General features: G+C 37.9%; 1 protein-coding gene across 6 annotated transcripts in view; it reads right to left on the bottom strand.

The window, feature by feature from the left end:
- Window positions 1-19,805, bottom strand: part of PDE8B (phosphodiesterase 8B) — a 79,549-nt gene that overhangs the window by 16,375 nt on the left and 43,369 nt on the right. For all 6 annotated transcript variants that reach the window (XM_090132693.1, XM_090132694.1, XM_090132697.1 and 3 more), the window contains 8 exons: window positions 19,254-19,313; window positions 18,157-18,214; window positions 14,815-14,903; window positions 10,547-10,625; window positions 9,897-10,037; window positions 9,418-9,506; window positions 8,700-8,760; window positions 332-383 (listed from right to left, as the gene is read on the bottom strand). In XM_090132693.1, coding sequence (XP_089988819.1) covers window positions 332-383; window positions 8,700-8,760; window positions 9,418-9,506; window positions 9,897-10,037; window positions 10,547-10,625; window positions 14,815-14,903; window positions 18,157-18,214; window positions 19,254-19,313 — 629 coding nt within the window. The remainder of the gene's footprint in view (window positions 1-331; window positions 384-8,699; window positions 8,761-9,417; window positions 9,507-9,896; window positions 10,038-10,546; window positions 10,626-14,814; window positions 14,904-18,156; window positions 18,215-19,253; window positions 19,314-19,805) is intronic.

The following is a 19,805-nucleotide window of genomic DNA, read 5'->3' as shown; positions in this document are numbered from 1 at the left end:
CCTGCACACTATAGAGAGGGTGGATACTCTGGCACAAATTGGCACAGCTTCACTTTTATTTCAAGCAGCAGGAAGTGATAAGGTACTTCAGCTTTGGGATGAGATACAGTGCTTTAATACAACAAACAGCAACACAACTTGTTTTGAACACTCTGCACAGTAGATTGAATTATTATTGACTATTACAAACCCAGTTACAGTGCAACATTTGAGCAGTTGGCCTTCTTCTCTGAGCCCAGGCTCCACAGAGGGAGGAGACATTTCACAGCAACAAAAACTGGCCACGACTTCAAGGACAGAGGTATATAAAGGTAAATGATAATATTCTAACCTGACTGAGAATTGTCTCCTGAATAATTCTCATCACGGTGACTCTTGCAGAGCTGAAGGTGCACCAAGAGTAAATTACGTATGTAAAGGAAAAAAAAAAAACAGAGAGATTTAAAAAGAGCTACATTCAACACCGTCCTTATCCAATATTTACTATTACTTTCAAATAAATAAATAAATAAATAAATACTTAAATAAATAAATAAATAAATAAATAAATAAATAAATAAATAAATAAATAAATAAGAAAAGACTCTCCTTCAGGTGTAATTAAAAGTAGAGAAATAATATGAAAGCAAACAAACATTCAGTGCAGGAAACAACAGTGCTTTTATGTAGGAACAGTCAGTTCCTGTTTAACTTCCAAGTCTGTAAGAGATCTGAGGTTCCTTTTTAGGTAACGTTTTAAGTACAAATTTCATATGAACGTGAAAAATTCCAGAAATAAAATGCAAAAATAGAGGGAAAAAAAATACTAAGATGTTATTCATTTCTTGTCCTCTGTACAGTGTTTTTGACATTATTTTCTTTGTACTGTCTAAGCCAATTTTGTATACACCCTTTCATGGACTAGTGATACAATGGATTTTCAAAAAAGACAGAAAAAGAACACTTGAGATACTGTGGAGAAGATAGGTCTCATCCATCAGAAATTCATTTTTCAGTGATTTTTAATCAGTCCCATGAATGAAAAAACAAAAAACAAAACAAAAAAAAAAACCAAAAAAACAAACAAAAAACCCCCCCAATATCTAATTTGTTTGTGTTTCTGAAACACCTGAAAATTTAATAGATATTTCCGTTTTTTCTAGAACTTAAGTAGGACTTTTCCACCATCTTATTGGTTCCACCTACAGCTTCGTCGTACAATAACAATTTAAAAACTTTTCTGCTTTTCCATCCCTTTCAGAAACGAACACACAGTCTGTCCAACATGTGACAGCTTAATATCTGCTGGCCACTTCAGCCCGTACCTATTTACTCTAGACAAACAAGCCTTGAAACTCAACTCTACTCAAGATGAACAGTCCTTCATGCTGCATTTGCACATCTTTCATTATACATCATACCGAGGAATCCAGGGCATTTACCTCATCTGTGGTAGGTAGTTCCTTTGATCAAATCCATTGCCTGCCTGCCTGCCTATAACAAAGCACTAGATTGCAAATTCATGGTTGCAACCAACAAGTAAAAAGTGAAGTACAGCAAGATAGCATCTATGCACTCTGTGTCCATGTGACAGAGCACGGTGTTGTGCTGCTATAGGGATTACTCAGGAAAGAAAAGAAAAGAATTACATGAAACCTCCTTTTCATCACTCCTGAACCCCTTCCATCTTGTTTTCCTTTTTGCTTCTGGGGACAGGACATAAAGAAAGAGAAGAGAATGAAGGACAAAAAACAAAATTAAGGTGTGCTTTTCTGTGTGGGGTAAGAATTAAAAAAGGAAGAGGAAATCCTGCAGTAATGTTCTACGTAAATCTTGTTTGAGAGAATTTAAGAGGACACTCTTCCCTCATAAAACTCATTTTAAAAGCTTAAACATCTCTCCTACAATTATGCAGAAACTCTTACAGAGATTATCTCAACAGAATAAGATTGTGGAAGCTTGTCATATAGTACATTGATACAAGGCATTTGAACTGCTCATTCCAGTCCAAAATTGGAGTTCTTGGATATATCTCTTCCTGCTTCCCACTACTGAAAGAAAACCTTGGCACATTCCTCATTCATATGAAAAATAAACTGCATTTCAGTACTTCTGAAGTATTTCTCTTACCCCTTGCTGTAGGCATGACATCAAAGAGCCACGTAAGTTAAGAAATGAGAGCTGTTACGTAGTTTATCTTGAACTGATAAGCTCATAAAAGGCGAAACAACACCTCTGTTATAAATACAAGGATGCACAAACACTGGAGAAAATCCTGCCAGGCCTCACTTCACAAACTTAATTAATCATTACCTAGGCTTCAGTACATCGGAACAGTCACATGAATGTCAATCTCCATTCGCAAATCTCCACAATATGAACACTTAGTACAGTCTCAGATGTATTATTTTCTATGAATAAATCTGTTCATTTTTCATATGTATTTACATGGCACAGTGGCTTCTCGCAGTGATTTCTAATTACACTGCAATATCGAATGCTGTGATAGGCTTTAGAGAGACTGTCAGTAATGATGAAGAACATGTTTATTTAAATTTTAAAATGTGAAACAGTGTACAGAGTCAAAGAAACATAGAATGGCAATAGTTGGAAGGGACCTTAAAGACCATCAACTACCAACCCCCTGCTTGTGGGCAAGGCTGCCCTCCCACCAGCTCAGGCTGCCCAGGGCTCCATACAATCTGGCCTTGAGTACCTCCAGGGATGGGGCACCACAGTTCCTCTGGGCACCTGTGACAGGGCCCCACTGCCCTGACTAAAACATGTCTTCCTCCTCTCTCATCTGATCTCTCCTCTTGCAGTTTAAAAGGGCCCTGTCCTATCCCTATCTTTCCATGAGAGGTGGGTCCATGCCAACCTTATAAAGTTCAACAAGGCCAGATGCAAGGGCCTGCACCTGGGCTGGGACAGTCCCAAACATAGACACAGGTTGGGTGGAGAATGACTTGAGAGCAGCCCTGCTGAGAAGGATTTAGGAGTGTCAGTTGAGGAAAGATTCAACATGAGCCAGCAATGTGCACTTGCAGCCCAGAAGACCACCATATCTTGGGTTGCATCAAGAGAAGAATGTGACCAGCAGGTCAAGAGAGGTGATTTTGCCCCTTTATTCTGCTCTCGTGAGACTCCACCTGGACTACTGTGTCCAGTTCTGGATCCCCCAACACAAGAAGGACACGGAGCTGTTGGAACAGGTCCAGAGAAGGGCTACGAAGACGATCAGAGGGCTGGAGCACCTCTTCTGTGAGGACAGGCTGAGAGAGCTGGGGCTCTTTAGCCTGGAGAAGAGAAGCTCCAAGGAGACCTTACAGTGGCCTTCCAGTATCTGAATGGGGCCTACAGGAAAGCTGGGGAGGGACTTTTTATAAGAGCAGATAGTGACAGGACAAGGGGAAATGGTTATAAACTGGAAGAGTAGATTTAAACCAGACAGTAGGAAGATATTCTTTACTGTGAGGGTGGTGAGACACTGGAACAGGCTGCACAAGAGAGGTTGTGGATGTCCCCTCTCTGGAAGCATTTAAGGCCAGGCTGAATGGGGCTTTGAGCAACCTAGTCTAGAGAGAGATGTCTCTGCCTACGACAGGGAGGTTGGAGCTAGGTGATCTTGAAAGTTCCTTCCAACTCAAATCATTCTATGATTTTATGATTGGAAGGCCATGTCTCTATGGAGCCTTCTCTTTCCCAAGCTAAAGAAGCCCAGCTCCCTCAACCTATCTTCACAGAAGAAGTGTTGCAGCCCTCTGATAATCTCTGTGGCTCTCCTCTGGACCCACTCCAATAGATCTGCATCCCTGCTGTACTGGGAGACACAGACCTGGATGCAGTGCTCCAGTTGGGTCTTCACAAGAGCAGAGTAGAGGGGGACAATCACCTCCCTCTCCCTGCTGGCCACTGCTCTTTTGATGCAGCCCAGAACACAGTTGGCCTTCCCAGCTGCAAGCACAAGCTGCTGACTTGTGTCCAGTTTATTGTGCACCATAACCTTTAAGTACTTCTCCACAGGGCTGCTCCCAGTGAGTTCTTCTCCCAGACTGTGTTCATAGTAATTCATGAATGTTTGTAAGCTTCCATATGTTATCATAGAATCATATCATAGAATCATAGAAAATGATGCTGTGGGTGTGTGCCTGAGTTGAAAAGGACCACAAAGATCATCTAGTTTCAAAGCCCCTGCCACAGGCACGGTCACCAACCACTAGACCAGGCTGACCAGAGTCACATCCAGTCTGGCCTTAAATTCCTCCAGAGATGGGGTATCCACAACCTCCTGGGCAACCTGTTCCAATGTGTCACCACTCTTTGAGTGAAAAACTTCCTCCTAAAGGAAGTTATCTGAATGTTGAGTTTAAGCCATATATGATTATGCTGATGCACTGTAGCATTAGTGATTTGGATCAAAACTTGAATCATGACAGATACTATCCTGTAATTAAATATGTACTTCATTTGATTTCCTTGCATGCTTCCATAACAAAATATTTTTGTTCTGAAAATAACCCCCATATATTTTATGGCAGAATAAATTTCTATTTATCTGAGTATTCAGAAGTGGATGTCAGCATTTGCCAAGTAGGACACTTCTCCATATTTTTAATTATCTGCAGAAAGTGTTCTGAGAGAATAATTAAAATCCTCAACAAAAGCTGAATACAAACTGAACTAGAAGAAAAAAACAGTGGAGGAAAACAATTGTGCAAATATTCTATTTGTCACAGAAACAAGTCTTTCCGGAGTTGTTTTTCAAAGCAAGAAATAGTGAAATGTTAAGAAATGTGCTTTTCTTTTGCTTCACTGAAGACAACAGCAGTGTACTTGCAGCAACCATTGGGGTCCCAGCCCCCCTGGCAGGCACCCACTGCCTTGAGCTGCCCAGAGCCATCGCCTTGCACCAGCCTCCCAAAGGCTGGTGAGCATGGTCTGAGCAAGGTGACGAAGCCACCACATACACTGACAGTGCTGTGGTGTGGGCTCCTCGGTCAGGAACTAGGTGAGTGTCCAACATAAAGTGCAAATCTCATCAGACCCACACATTGACCAGTGCTGGAAAAAAAAAGGATTTGGGCCAGTCTCATTGTTTATCTCACAGGGTACCAATCTTTCAAGGAAATCCCCAAAGAATGGCAGCCTCAAAACTTCAGGAACTACACTGACTCCACCATCTGGACAGGACAAGACATCTCAGCAAGAGGCAGTAGCTTAGAAGGTCTATATATTCTGGATGTTCTGGCTGGCTGAGACCTCCTGGCCAACAGAAGCTGCAGCTGCAATGCTGATGCACATAGGTGGCACCTCATGAAAGGATGTCAAGGCAAGCATGGGCTATTTAAGCCCCATGGCATGGAAAAATTAAGAAGCACCCTGTTGTACCTGAAGCAGTTTCTAGTGCCTGAGGGCACATAATCAACTCACCCAGCTGCTGCATTATCAAGGAAGAGGCATGTTCTTTTTACAGGAACATACTGACACAAAACAAGAGATGAAAGCAAGGGACTGCCTTCCAGTAGAACCCAAGGATGAACTCAGAGCATCTAAAGAAATAGATAAGATTACTTGCTCTGAAACCAAAGAATAGGAGTGCTTGTAATGGGCTTGCCTACACTGGAACTTCATTCTATACAATTCTTTGCTCAATCTCACTTGACTCAATGGCAGCACATCTTCAGTGCATTAGGGGGGAAGGGAGAAAGTGGCTGTATCTCAGCGCAAGCTCTGTGTGTGGTCTTCTTACTCAAATTCTCTGCAATTGCAGACAGAATGCCATTAACTGTTGAATTCCTCAAGCTTTGAAAACATTTATTTCACAAATACAGAAAACCTACACAGGTAGACACTTGCCCTCGTTTCCCTGTTTCCAAGAGGATGGTGTACAGCATTTGAAAATATTGCAGTGTACTGAGAATTAGAAACATACAGAGAATCATAAGGCTAAGTGAACCAAATCCAACAGGTAATTTTTATACCTTAGGGGCCATTTTATTAACACTGTATTTGTATTAAATAACTGATAAACTTATTTTTAATTTTCATCACGTTTTCATGTTTTTTGAGTCTGTCCCACCAACTGCTGCAGAAAATGAAACCTTCCTGCATAAGTCAGTAGTGCTTTCTTTTTCGTTGAACCTCTCTTTACCACAAGAGGGTGCAAAACTGCAGTGTTCAAATGCTGATCACAAAAAAATCTGAGCAGCATCACTGCAGAAGTAATTGTAGGAAATAAATTGTAGGAAGTCTTATGAATACAGTACAGATATTATTACACACAACCACCATCCCCAATCTAAACCATAACAAGACCTCAAGATGCTGTTAAGAGTTTTCTATTTGATGCCAGAGCATCTGATACTGTACTAGAGGCAGGAGAGATTTTTACCACACACATACACACAAACACACAGACAAAACAAACAAACAAACAACAACAACAAGAGCCCACCTAGGTTTGTGGGCAGTACCTTATTTTTTCCCATATAGACCTTCAATCTCTACAGAATATATTTTCTGTCAGGTTGTAATCTTTAACCATTGTAGTAGATTTCTGTATCTGTTCAGAATGTTTCAGAGGTCATACAAACTTGTCTAAGACTGCCCAGGCATAAAGATCATTGTATTTGTGCTTTATTTACTAATAACTGCTCATCATTCAGTACTGAAAAACATGAACTGATTGTGCTTTCCAACAGTGCCAGTAGTATAGAGAGCATGGCCTTTGACACATATTTGTCAATAACATTTATTGTTAAGGTTACTTGCTTAGTCCTAAGAGCTGGAAGACCTCCACTGCTGGTTTTTGGTTTTTTTTTTTCTTTTTCCTTTTTTTTTTCTTCCCTGTTTTTAGCTGATGACTGCAAGCCTGTAATTGTTTTGTACTGATCATCTTACATAAACAGTATTACATTTACACGGCACCAGCCTTTCAGCTGTGTGTACACTGTAGAAAAATACATCAAATGGTACCTCACTTTCAAATCAACATCAAAGCAGCTGTAAATGAAACAACATGAACAATGAGGTTTTACTAATGAATAAAAAAAGAAATACTGTGTAACGTTAGTACTTCTTCCATTACAAAAGTTTCCTGCACTCTAGGCTGTACTTTTAAAATTCTGCTACTGTAAATTATACCTTGCTGCTAATGCTAAAATCAGTTTTTTGATCCAAACAGGAGGTCAGTTTATAACATCTCAAGCATTGTTTTTAAGTGGCAGAGGTTCAAATTTCTTCCAGAAGCTATGCGTACTTCTTTGTTGACTTGATACTATCTCTGCAACAGGCATGGTTTCAACTAACAGACAATTTTATAGAATATTACCTATTAACTTCCAATACTTTTCTTCCAGTAATCTATTACTAAGGATAGACTTGTTATACTGAAGAACAGGCAACTAGAAATCCTAGTGACCTTACACGCATCTTTATGCACACACTGTCTTTATCCTCAGATACATAAAAGCACATTTAAAACTTTATACAAAACAATATATCCAGTTCCTAAAACCTATGTTTTAGGAAAAAATGGAAATTATAGGAAATGTATCATACTCCATAAGCACATCCTCAGTTTAAATGTTAGCAGCTACCCCTTACGCTCCCTACCTTCAATCTCACTCCCACAGACCACAGGTAGATTTCACTCTTTGACTCAGAGAAGTCCAAAATTTCTTATTCCACTGGTTTTTGAAGCAAAACATACATGCCCATTGGCTTCAAAGGCTCTTTCAGATAGTGTGCAGGAGCAGATCAGCCAAACAGCTTCTCATGCCTCCACAGTTTTTACAGGACCTGGTGGACATGTGCCTGAACATATGTGAACACATGTGCAAGGAACCTCCAGTCTCCCAGTATGTGCCCACTACACCATGTCCTGGCACTGGGCACCACTGAAAAGGGCCTGGCTCCATCCACTTTGCAACCTCCCTTTCAGATACTTATAGACATTGATGAGATTCCCTGAGCCTCCTTTTCTCTGGGCTGTACAGTCCCAGCTCTCTCAGCCTTGTCTCACAGAAGAGATGCTCCAGTCCTTTCATCATCTTTGTTGAACCCTCTCCTCTATGCACAGGTCTCTCTTGTATGGGCGGCCAAGGACTGGACACAGCACTCCAGTTGTGGCTGCACCAGTGCTGAGCAGAGGGGAGGAATCACCTTTAACCTGCTGAGAGCACTTTGCTGAGTGCAGCCAAGAACCACTGAGAGTGGCTCGAATTATGGCTTGGATTGCAATTACATTCCTCCACAGTAGACACAATATGGAGTATATGATATCTCAGGTCCTACACCAAAGGCAATACTACACAATTTTTATTTTATTCAAGATCCACATATTTACAGATCTTTTAACAGCTGAGTGTAGGTCATTATCAAACATAAGTCAGATCAGACTGTCAGAAGATGTAGAAAAAACATCTTGAACTCCCTTTCCATTATGTACATGATCCTCCCTAGTACTACAGACTCAGCTGTCATATCCACGTTCCAGAGAGTAACAGTCTTTCTCAACTCAGCAGTCCTACAATAAGAGAACAGCCCAGCAGAAAAAGGCTAAGCTCAATGCAAATACTTTTTTTTTTTTTTGCTTGATCCAATAATCAGTGATAATCTGGCAACATTTTTTACGAGAGGATGTGATCTACATCAATTTCTTAAGCAAAAAATATAATTACTAAATGAGATGAGAATTATGACATCAAGAAACACCGTACCTGCTTGTTGCTTTCATTAGTACAACGCAGCCTTTTGAGGGACACAAAGTGTCTGATCTTCCTAGCAACAGAAATAATCTATTGTTATCACATCAGATGGTAAAGAGGGAAGCAAAATGACATACTGTTATTTTTTTTAAGCTGAATTCTTGATGCTTTAATGGAACAAGATAGTAAAACCAACACCAAACAACTGACTGAGCAACAAGCAGTGAAACAGTTGTGTTTTTGTTCTAAGACACACGACTATGCTGATGCTGAAAGAGTTCACTCACACATCTGGGAGCAGAATTTGGCAACATGCACATCATACATGGCAAAAATGCAAGCATATGCAAGTGTGCACACAAAATGAATCACCTGGCTGCTGACTCTTTCAATTGCCTGGTTAACAGTTTGAATACTTTGGAGTAACTTCACAGAGAAATGCATGGTTACATCAACACAAACACCAATTTTCAGCTCTGTATAATAGCAACATTATCTTATGCTTTCACAATTTTTTAGCCAGCAAGGGAAGACACCAAAATGGACAAATCAGTAAAAATCATGGCCTTCTTAATTTTGCAAATTTTTCTTGCACTGCTTGAAGTCAGCAGCATTATCACCACCCTGCTCCTTAATACATGGAGGTTCATATCAAATGCATGGATAGGGAAAGCACAGAGAAGGATTAAAAGAGAAAAAAAAGCAAGTGTGTTCTGGAGATGTTAATTACCCTCCTTGACCAATCACTGGTGTTATCTTCACATGTTGCTGGATACTGTCTCCAGATTTTCTTCTTGCATAGTAAACTCCTTGCCATTCCTAAGAAAATATGCACAACAGAGAGCATCTAACAATACACAGTTTGCAGTCAAATATTCATTATTCATTTATTATCGCCTTGTCCTATGTAGTAAACAGTTACATGCTGTTTTATGTTTATATTCTAAAAAAGTGTAAAATCTTGTAATCCTCAGTGCTGCCTTAAGCAGATATTTGCTTGTCTAAGGACAGTGTAAACTTTTTCATATGTTTCTCTCTTCACAAGTGCCCAATATTTTCAAAAAAGTTTAGGAATCAGAGGAACAGAATTCAGATGAGATATATGCAGCTCGAGAGAACAGAGTCTCGTGTTTTTAAACCCAGAGCTTAAAAAATAAAACAGACTGGAAATCCAAATTAGAATTGCCCAAGCTGATTTTAGCTACTTACCTTTCCTTTTTTAATACATGCGTTGATAGTGTCTGACAGATCTGCACGGTTTTTATCACTTTTTGGTAGCTCAGTAAGTTCCTTGCCAATGAGCTCTCCCTTCTGATACCCCATCATCTGCTCGAAGGCCGGATTAACATACTGTGAAACAAAAGAACTTCAGGATAAGAAGGACATACTTAGAAGATAATTACTCACATAAACCTATCAAAGTATTTCAGGGTATGCGCCTAAATCCAAAACCACACATCCCTGCACATCTGTCACAAAAAATATTATGCAAATGGTGAAACACTTCACTTACATTTGTTAGATACATATTTATTTACTTATTTATTTATTTTACAGAAGGAGTTGAACATAGGATCTGATATAGAAAACATGGAAAACCCTTTACTGTACAGGTTATCTACTTCTGCAATAGATTTCATGTTCGTTTTCCTACAAGCAACTGGAAATGATCATCTGAGTAAAGTTAGAAAAGGAAATGTGGTAGAAATTCAGCAAGTATCAACAGGCAGCATCCAGAAATGCTGCAGAAGTATGGCAACAAAAGCAAAACACTGAATTAGAAAAGACATTACAGAACAAAGATTTCTTTGGGATTTCTGTCTTTGAATTCTACAAAATGATGGATTTTTCCCCCATACCTGAATAACACGATCTTCACTGGTTATTTCTATAGCTTCCTGACAATGTTCTAATGCTGTAAATACTGCATTACATGCCCTGAAATTAGCAAATGATTCACATTAGTTTTATTGTTAGAACATTTTGCTTATCGTAAACAGATTATTGCACTGTACTTATTCATGGATTAATCACAAATTGGCATGCTGTTTCAACCAAACCAGGTAGCCATCACCATTATAATTAATTTTTGGACACTCCCATTGCTGATATATTTTTCTGAGACCACACTGTAAAATTGCTCACAGGCATCGCATTGCTTAATAGCAAGTTGCCTTTTCCAAACACCTTTTATAGAGCAGAAAGTAAAAATTAGTAAAAAAAAGAACAAATGGCTGCATACATTGCAATAGAATGTTTTGTGAACAACAAGGATGGGGAACACAAAAATCAGCACAGCACATTTTATGAATCTATGTATATAAAATATATCCTAAGATGTACCCCAATAAAATATGTCCTGATATACACATACATAATATGTGCTGTGCTTATTTTACACGTGTACATACAAACATACATATAAGTATATATATATATATGCAGAAATGTATAACAAATGGACCTCGATTATCAAAGAAGTTGTAATGCTACACAATTAGAGGAAACGATTTAAGCCATCACAAAATCCTAGTCAGAAAAATATCACTTTTCCTGCATTCAATTTATAATTCAGTGGCTTGACTTTCATACAGGCTAGTCTTAATTAAGGGCAAAACTAATCCCACCTTCCATTTTTTCAGGGCTATCCTTGAACTAATGCAGGAAAACAAAATCTTTACCCTTTTACTACAGGACTGATACTGCTTAAACTATAATTTACACAGAATGGGATTGAAATAATGTTATTTAATGCTAATTAATTATGTTAATTAAAACTATGTATTAATTAACACAATAAACTATGGAGATTTAGTGCATACTAAAAGACACAACTCAGACAAACGTGCTGTGATAGATCCCAGTCCTTTTTCTGGCCTAAATTCAGACCAATTATCTGCTATGTATGTCTCACTGCGTGGAGCATAAAATGCACCATGCATAAACATCCTTGTATACATCTATACCTCGTGGAAATGTCTTGCTCACAGACTGATCAGTGCATGGTTAGCACAGAAGTATTCTACCTCTGCATTAAGGAATATAGGATGTTGGTAGCTTTGCTCATCATGGAAGTAACTCAGAAACAAATTGGAAAGGAAATACACATGAAGACATACATACACAATGATGTGGATGAAGATTTGTAGGAAGAAGCATTGTAAGTGGAAGACAACTGTACTCCTTCAGTTTATGCAATAAAATGAACCATCAGTGTAATTTTACAAGGGACAACCCAGCAGTTCACGTTTGCTCCATGGTGTGATTTTGTGCTGTGCAAAATAACTGAGTTGTATCAGTGATAGATACTCATCTGGCAAGCTAGCACTAACAAGTCATTAAGTAAACTTTCTGCAAGAAAACACAGAGCTGTTTTGAACTGTTTGTACTATTCAAAACCTACTTCTTCATTTGATCTGGCAATCAAGCTAGTTTTGGTAAATGCACATGTCCCACAGGTCCCAAAAAAACTTCAGCACAAAAGAAACAAAAAAATCTGTCTAAGAAACAGTGTACCTGTCTGAAATAGGAAAGACAGTTCTGTTCACTGAAGTGACTTCAGATACTGCTTCCCTGGACTGGTCCAAAATTCTCATAGATTTTCTCTTCTATGCAAACACCTAATGGGTTTTGTCCCATTGATTTACTTTCTGAGAACATTATGTCTTTCTTTTCACATATACAAAGACATATCAAAGACCAGGAACCCTGTGAGATAATACACAGTGCAACATTTTTTTTTCCTCCATTTCATTAAACCACAGAGAGTAAAGCAAATTTTAACCAAGTGGGGCTAGCAAATCTAGTGGTGCTTATTTTTTCATGGTAAACTCCATCAAAACATCTGCCTCTCTGGGCAAAGGCAAGAAGAAGTCCTCTGTCACAAGGCATCAGCTTCTCTAAGTTACAAGTATGCCTTCTCAGAAAATTCAGAAGGCTTTCAGAAGGCTATTTCAATCCCCCAGGTGTTAGCACAAAGCTTGTTGCACTAAAAAAAAAAAAGTAGAATTTAACTCCTCTGGGTCTGTCTTGGGCAGTGGCAGCAACAAACTCCAAAATACCACACCTATACTGCTGTGGTACCAAAGCTTTCTGAAACAGCAGTGCACAGAGGTGATGTAAATATACAGACAATACAAATGTGTAGATAAATACGTGATGCATTATTAATGTACAAAACACATGATAACACAGAAAACATCTAATTTGCTATACATTCACATAAATTAAAGGGATGGAGGTTCACAGTTTACATAGCTAAAATTAGAAGAGTAAAAGCAAGCCAAATTACAAGTGGGTGGTACAACACTGTTTACATAAATAATACAGAAAAAAGAATTGTCAGTAGCTGAAAAGCTTCTGAGGACTGACACTCTCCTCCAAATTTCAAGATTTTTTTATTGGTGATAGTTTTAAATAATCTCACAGAAAAATATGGCAACCAATATGTGAATCATGTTCCCTGTTTCTGAGTTTTAATTATCTGCATTCATAGTTGAGATCAGTAACAGAGAGATGCTTAAACTCTCCTGGCACCAAATTCTTCAAGTAGGTTATTCCATGTGTTACAGCAGGTAATTTTCAATGAGAAGGACATAAAGTTTATAACAAAAATAAATAAAGAAAAACAAAACATAACACAAGAAGTCATTGACACATGTTTTAGAGAAACAGAAGGATAATTTCCACTCTTTTATGCTTCGATAAACACTAAGAGAGAGATGGAAATGGCAAAAAGCTACTACACACAGACTAATAAGCAATGAATGTCCTCAGCTAGGAAATTAAGGAGGTCATCTGCACATGTTTTTATGGTTTCTGGTAAGAGTCTTACTTGATACATCATCAGGCAACAAAGTGGAATGCTGTCTGAACTGAAGAAGAGTAATCCTCAAGACGATATCCAACAGCTGGAAGAAGTTTCCTTTTTGTCCACAGTATGCTTGTTATTACAAAATCTGGCTTATTGGACCTAAACACAAGCTACAGGTATTCCTTGTATGAACATAAACTGATGTTTGCTAACTAAATTCACACTGCATTTACAACTGAGCCAAGTCACATTCAGCTCTAATTAACTTCTAAAATTTCTGTGCTTTTTTTTTCTTTTTTTTTTCTTCTTCTGCTGAGCTTTGGAAAATACATATTAAAATTGTGACAGCATGAACCCTATTCTTTTTCCTGAAAATTCTACTACAGTCATATTTTGCATACACAAGCACATATTTGCTTGAACATTAAGTTCCTTTGTGATAGTTTTGTGAATGGAATCTTAAAAAAATCTTCTGCCTAAGCAGCAGCACTGACTCCAGTAGAGAAGCAATATTATTTTCTGTAGAAGGAACTGCAACTCATTTATGGGAATCCAGATAAATATGCTTTCTTTGTGTGACAACTCAAAGGTCTTTTTTTAATATATAGTTGAATTGTAAAGATATTTACATGTAGGTGAAAGCACCAGTATTAAATATAAAATCAGTCATATTAAACTGATTATATAATTATGTATTCTTTTTTATCTTAGGAAGATAATTTTACAATTAAATATTTCTTATTAAGAAAAAAATTGTGATCTTGATTTGGCACAAACAGAGTATGAAGGGCCAGCCCAAGACTGAGCTCAGCTCAAGACATGAAATCTCACACATATAAGATTAAGAATGACTTTGAGAAATTTTCCTGACATGTCACTTTGCAGCCCAAAAACCTTTCTTACACACAAGTCAGCATTAAAGTGCTACCCTTCAATTAAATGAACAGAAGCTGTTCCACAATATTTCTGCTAAGGGATCTCATTCTGATTGCAATACCAGTGATGAATGCTGTACTACTGCCAAACTCAACGTGGGCATCTCAAGACATATGGGCATAGGCAAGCATCAGAATAAAGGACAAGTACTGCATTCTGCATTAATGAAAACTGTCATTTAAACCAGCAGTGAATGAAGAACATCAACAAAGCTTTCTAAAGGTACCACTTACTAAAGCTCTTAAATTTGTCCTCTTTTGCCACTGATCAAGGAACGAGGCTGTAGGAAATGGTTAGCATATGAAGTACACATATCTGCAGTTGGGAACGTAGACCAAACAGTCTTTATTTCTTATGCCTTCTTATATGTCTACATACCGTAATTTGAACTGAGATCGCACTTCCCCATGTTCTATTTGAATGAGTTCATTGTAACAAGCAGTTATGCTGCTATTCTCCATGAATTGCTGGAAAACAAATCAAGAGTGCATGAAATAGAATGGAAGGTTTGTAATCTATTATTCCTGTTCTTGCATCTAAAAATCTAACATTATAAAGAGAGCTGGCAACAGGACGACAAGGGGCCATGAAAATGGGACCGGAACATCCTTCATATGAGGAATGGCTGGAGGAGCAGAGACTGGTCAGGACAGAGAAGAAAAGGCTCAGGAGAGACCTCATTAAGGTAAAATAAATACCTGAAGAGAGTGCAAAAAGAACAGAGTCAGGCTCTCTTCAGTGGTGCCCAGTGTCAGGATGAGAAGCAATGGGCACAAAATGGAGTACTAGAGGTTCCTCCCAACACCAACTTGCCAATGTCAGGATGATAGCTGGACTTGATGATCACAAGGATCTTTTCCAACCTAAATGATTTTATGATTCTCTGCTGTGTGAGTGGCTGAGCACTGGCACAAGTTGCCCAAAAAGGCTGTGAGTCTCCTTCTTGGAGATGTGCAAAAGCCACTTTGACATGGGTAATCCGCTCTAGGTGTCCTGCTTGGGCAGCGGTTGGGCCAGATGGACCCAAAGGTCCCTGCCACCTCAGCTATTCTGGGATTCTGTAGAAATGCTGTCATTGCGCCTTTTGTGTTAAGCAATCATCTATTCCATGGGAATGATTCTCTAGTCACTATGACAGTATTGCTAGCTAAATACAAAGTGAGTATAAAAATATGCTGAAACCACAACTGTCAGCTTTGCCACTAGGTTCTAGGTATTCAGTTAGATAATCTAAAAAAAAACCCAACAGTCTCAAGTAAGATCAGTAGCATTTGGATGTTTCATTAGGAACACCTACGCCTTAATTCAGAACAGGAACAGAATACCTTAAAGACATAAAATATCCATGCTAAAAATTAAAATAAATTTAATGACATTTGGCATTTCATCTGTTTTCAAGTAAGTATTGTAGCTGAAACTCACACACTGTGGTAACTTTAATTCATAAGTAATGTCAGTGAGCTGTCACTTTTGAATTCAAAAGTGCAGAAAAGTAAAATTTGACAGTTGTTAACAAGACTCTTTTATATGCTCCAGATGGAAAGAATGTCCTCTGTTTGTTATGCAGAAGCAGTTAGCAGAGAGGTATTGTGCTTGGTCCAGCTGCAATGAGAAACTTCACATTCATCACAAAAGTATTACCACATTCTCTGACTTCAGTTCAAGTTTACTGCTCACTAGTAAACTTCTGCTGTGAGGATTTACATCAGTGATTTGTAAATACATCTGTAGATTCTGCTTTTCACAGAAAATACTCTGTGACATCATTAGTTTTTCAGAGTACAGCTGCATGCTGAGTCAAGAGCCAGCAGCCAGATCTGTCAAGGACAAAGAGCTTTGTCTGAGGAATGTTTGCTTCTCCCTTTTATGAAAAAATGTGATTTGGGAACCAACGGCTTTAGCCCAAATTTAAAACTAACTTACCATGGGCCTACTTCACTTCTCCGTTTAAGATATTAAATATTTCTATAACTGTTACTTTTCATAGAAGAAAAAAGACATTAAGGCTGATGTATTTGTAGGTGTATTCCCCCCCAAATATTAAAGGAGCTCTAGGGAATCTTCAGCTCTGAATCCCATGTAGAAATTGAAGTTTTGTCTATAAAATTCTAGAAAAAAGTAACAGACTAATTGGTTACAGAATCAGACACTTTATTAATCAACTTGGAGTTGCACTTAAAGGACAGGTATCATAAAACAGAACAATTACAATTAAGTTTTGTCAAGCTAAGGAGGAAGAATGGGAACTAGTATGACAAATGCTGATACACTGAATAGTGATAATGCAAAATAAACTACTGGAATAGGTGGAGTATAAAAATAAAGTTAGGGAAGATAAAGCTGTAATTTGAGCAGATGGGATTTTTCAAAAATCAATTTTATTACAACGTTGAGGAAAAGATCCCTGGATGTGCTGTCCCTCTACTTGGAGAAGGTGTTTATTTGGGGTTTTTGTATCTTTTTGTTTTATAAAAATAAAAAAAAAATGTATACATATATTTGCAAGAAGGCAAGATCTATTACCTCTTTCTGGCGATGTTCCACAGTGGTGACACAGGTGCATATTCTTTTGGCGAAGAAACTCAGGCTTAGCATGAATTAGCTCAGATTCTGGACTCAGTATGAACCAATAGGATAATGTTCTGACTGGGATAATTCTTCTAAATATATACATTTATTCCCCCCTAACTACAGAGCCTACTGATGAGCTCCTATTGATTAACTTTCTTATGAAGAGCTAGCTTTAATATTACAGATGCTTTATGTTACATTAGGAAACATTAATGACCACCCAAAGCCACTCAAACAAAGGCTAGAAGATGGTAAGTAAATGAAGCTAGACTTTCAGAACCGAGAAATCACTGCTCTCCACTACAAAAACATATTAAGAAACAGCAATAAACAATTATTTCCTCCTCTGGTTTCTTGTATAGGACAGCTTATAATGTTCTGAATAGAAACGGTTCACACAAGGTAACAACTCAATTCAAACCTCACTGAAAAAAAAGAAAACAAAACATCATCCTTTTTCAATTCAGCAAGAGCAGGACTAGGCTGGTACTCCATTCAGAAAAGATTCCTAGTATGCACACAAACATGTCTAGATGACTAGGCACACATTAATTAGGGTGCCATGCCTTTGATTTTTAAATGCACTCATAAACAAAATCCACTCAGCATCTGTACAGACCACATGGATTTAATCATAGAATCATTAAGGCTGGAAAAGGTCTTTAAGATCATCCAGTACAACCATCCAACTACCATCAATTCTGTTCACTAAACCATACTCCTTAGTACTCTATCTACCCTTTCTTTAAAGATCACCAGGGACAGCGACTCCAACTCCCCCCTGGGCAGCCTGTTCCAGTATTTCACCACTATTTCTGAAAAGAAATTTTTCCTAATATCCCACCCAAACCTCTGCTGGTGCAAATTGAAGCCCATTTGTCCTACTGCTGTTACCTGAGAGAACAGCCATATCCCTGCTTAATCTGGAAGGACTACCTGAATCACAGATCCTCTTATCTCATATGTTTTTCCAATACATTTCTGAAAACAAGAAATCATCTATGACTACTATCTCATAAATACATTTTTGACAGAAGCAAACATATAGTTTACGTGAAGGATTTAAATGTGAGTAAGTTGAAGTGCCCCTAATTTACAGAGCAATCACAGTTACTTTATTAAATACATAATATATGAAAGAAGACATACCCTATCAAAGCCTGCATTAAGAAGGGGAAGAACAGAATTCTCTTCTTGATCAGCAGATCTGCAAGACAAAATGCTGGTCACACAATATGCAGGAACTAGATGGCACGAATTCAGCAGTTATCCAAATATAATGTACTATGAATGTTCTTGCATAAAATACACACATCAAATCATGATATTACAGAAGTTGATCTTCTGAGTGCCTGTCAAAGATGATACAGGCTTTAATATATACTTGCAGCTGTTACTTCGGCCAGAAAATAATTTCTACAGCAAATTTGATGGGTTTTGCACAGAGGTCCCTCTTCTCTTCACAGACAAACAGGGATGTTCCAATAAATAAATAGACAGATAGTTTAACAAAACAAAGGATATCTGATGATATCCTACAAGAAAGAAACTAAAATAATGCTATTAAGTGAAATGTGAAACAAGCTATAAGGTCTTGTTAATCTATTTTCTAATCTTGGCAGGAAAAGTTCTCCTGTCAACTCAATTTGCAAATGTTTTAATTGAACCAGGAAATTAACAAAATTAGAATGGATTTAGCAATATGTAGAAGTATTAATAATGATGGGAAACCACTCTTTTTCTAAGATATTTGATAAAAGATGTATTTAAGTCAGTAAGAATGCATTGAGTATGAATTACTCAATAAGGAATTCAGGACAATACAATACCAAGTTTAGTACCATCAGAAATAAGAACCACTCCATTACTGGTTACCTAATAACGACAGCATGTTATCTGATCTATTTCCTTTACAACACAATAAACAGCTTTCTATTCTTTCATTTTAAAAACAAATGTATCAGTGTCTATTTTTTTTTTCAGTACACAAGCCACCTCATAACAATTATCTGAAGTCAAGGTGATATATTAGTCTATATGAATGGAAGTAATTGAATACTTACATAGGCCATATACATCACTTAACCATTTCAGGTAAAAATAACTAACATTAAACTAATTCTTTAAGTTTTTAAACTTATGAGTTTATATCTTATCTATGAGATAGCTTCTATTATTAGCTAATTTTTATATTTCATTCTCACAGAATAAAACAAAAATATTTCACAACACAGAGTAAAACGTACGTGCGTGGAACCACAGCAAGTATTACAGTGTGTTCTGATGGCTTTGTGGCACGAATAGACCTAAGAAAACAACATTTTCTCAGTTACACCACATGCTTTCTCAGTGTTACACACAATGTCTTCACAGGCAATATAAATGAAAAACAGTACTGGAAGAGTCCAACGAGTTATGAAAACTCGACCAAGCGGTCCTCACTTAGACATTCAATTTCTTTTGGTATCAGCCTCCTCAGAATCTGCCATCTACAATACAGAGCAGTACAGAGACAACAGCTCCAAATGCTCTTCAAACCTAGTAAAAGTTTGTCCTTCTTACCTAGGTAAGGGCAGGGCAGGCTGCCCTGAACACAGGGGTTGACAAGATGCAATGTCTATACAATGCACTCTCAGTATCTGCTAGTTCAAAACTCAATTAAACAAGAATCTCCACCACCTTCTCCCACCTTCACAGCTGTCCTTTTACATACTGTAAAGTTTTCTTTGAAGTGTACAAAGTGTTCTTGGGGCACACAGGTAAGAAAAGAAAGTATAGCAAATACACTTCTCTATAAA

Source organism: Phasianus colchicus, chromosome Z (genome assembly GCF_987193195.1).
Source record: "Phasianus colchicus chromosome Z, bPhaCol1.hap1.1, whole genome shotgun sequence".
NCBI classification, from domain to species: domain Eukaryota; kingdom Metazoa; phylum Chordata; class Aves; order Galliformes; family Phasianidae; genus Phasianus; species Phasianus colchicus.
This window is presented reverse-complemented; position numbering and strand designations above follow the sequence as displayed.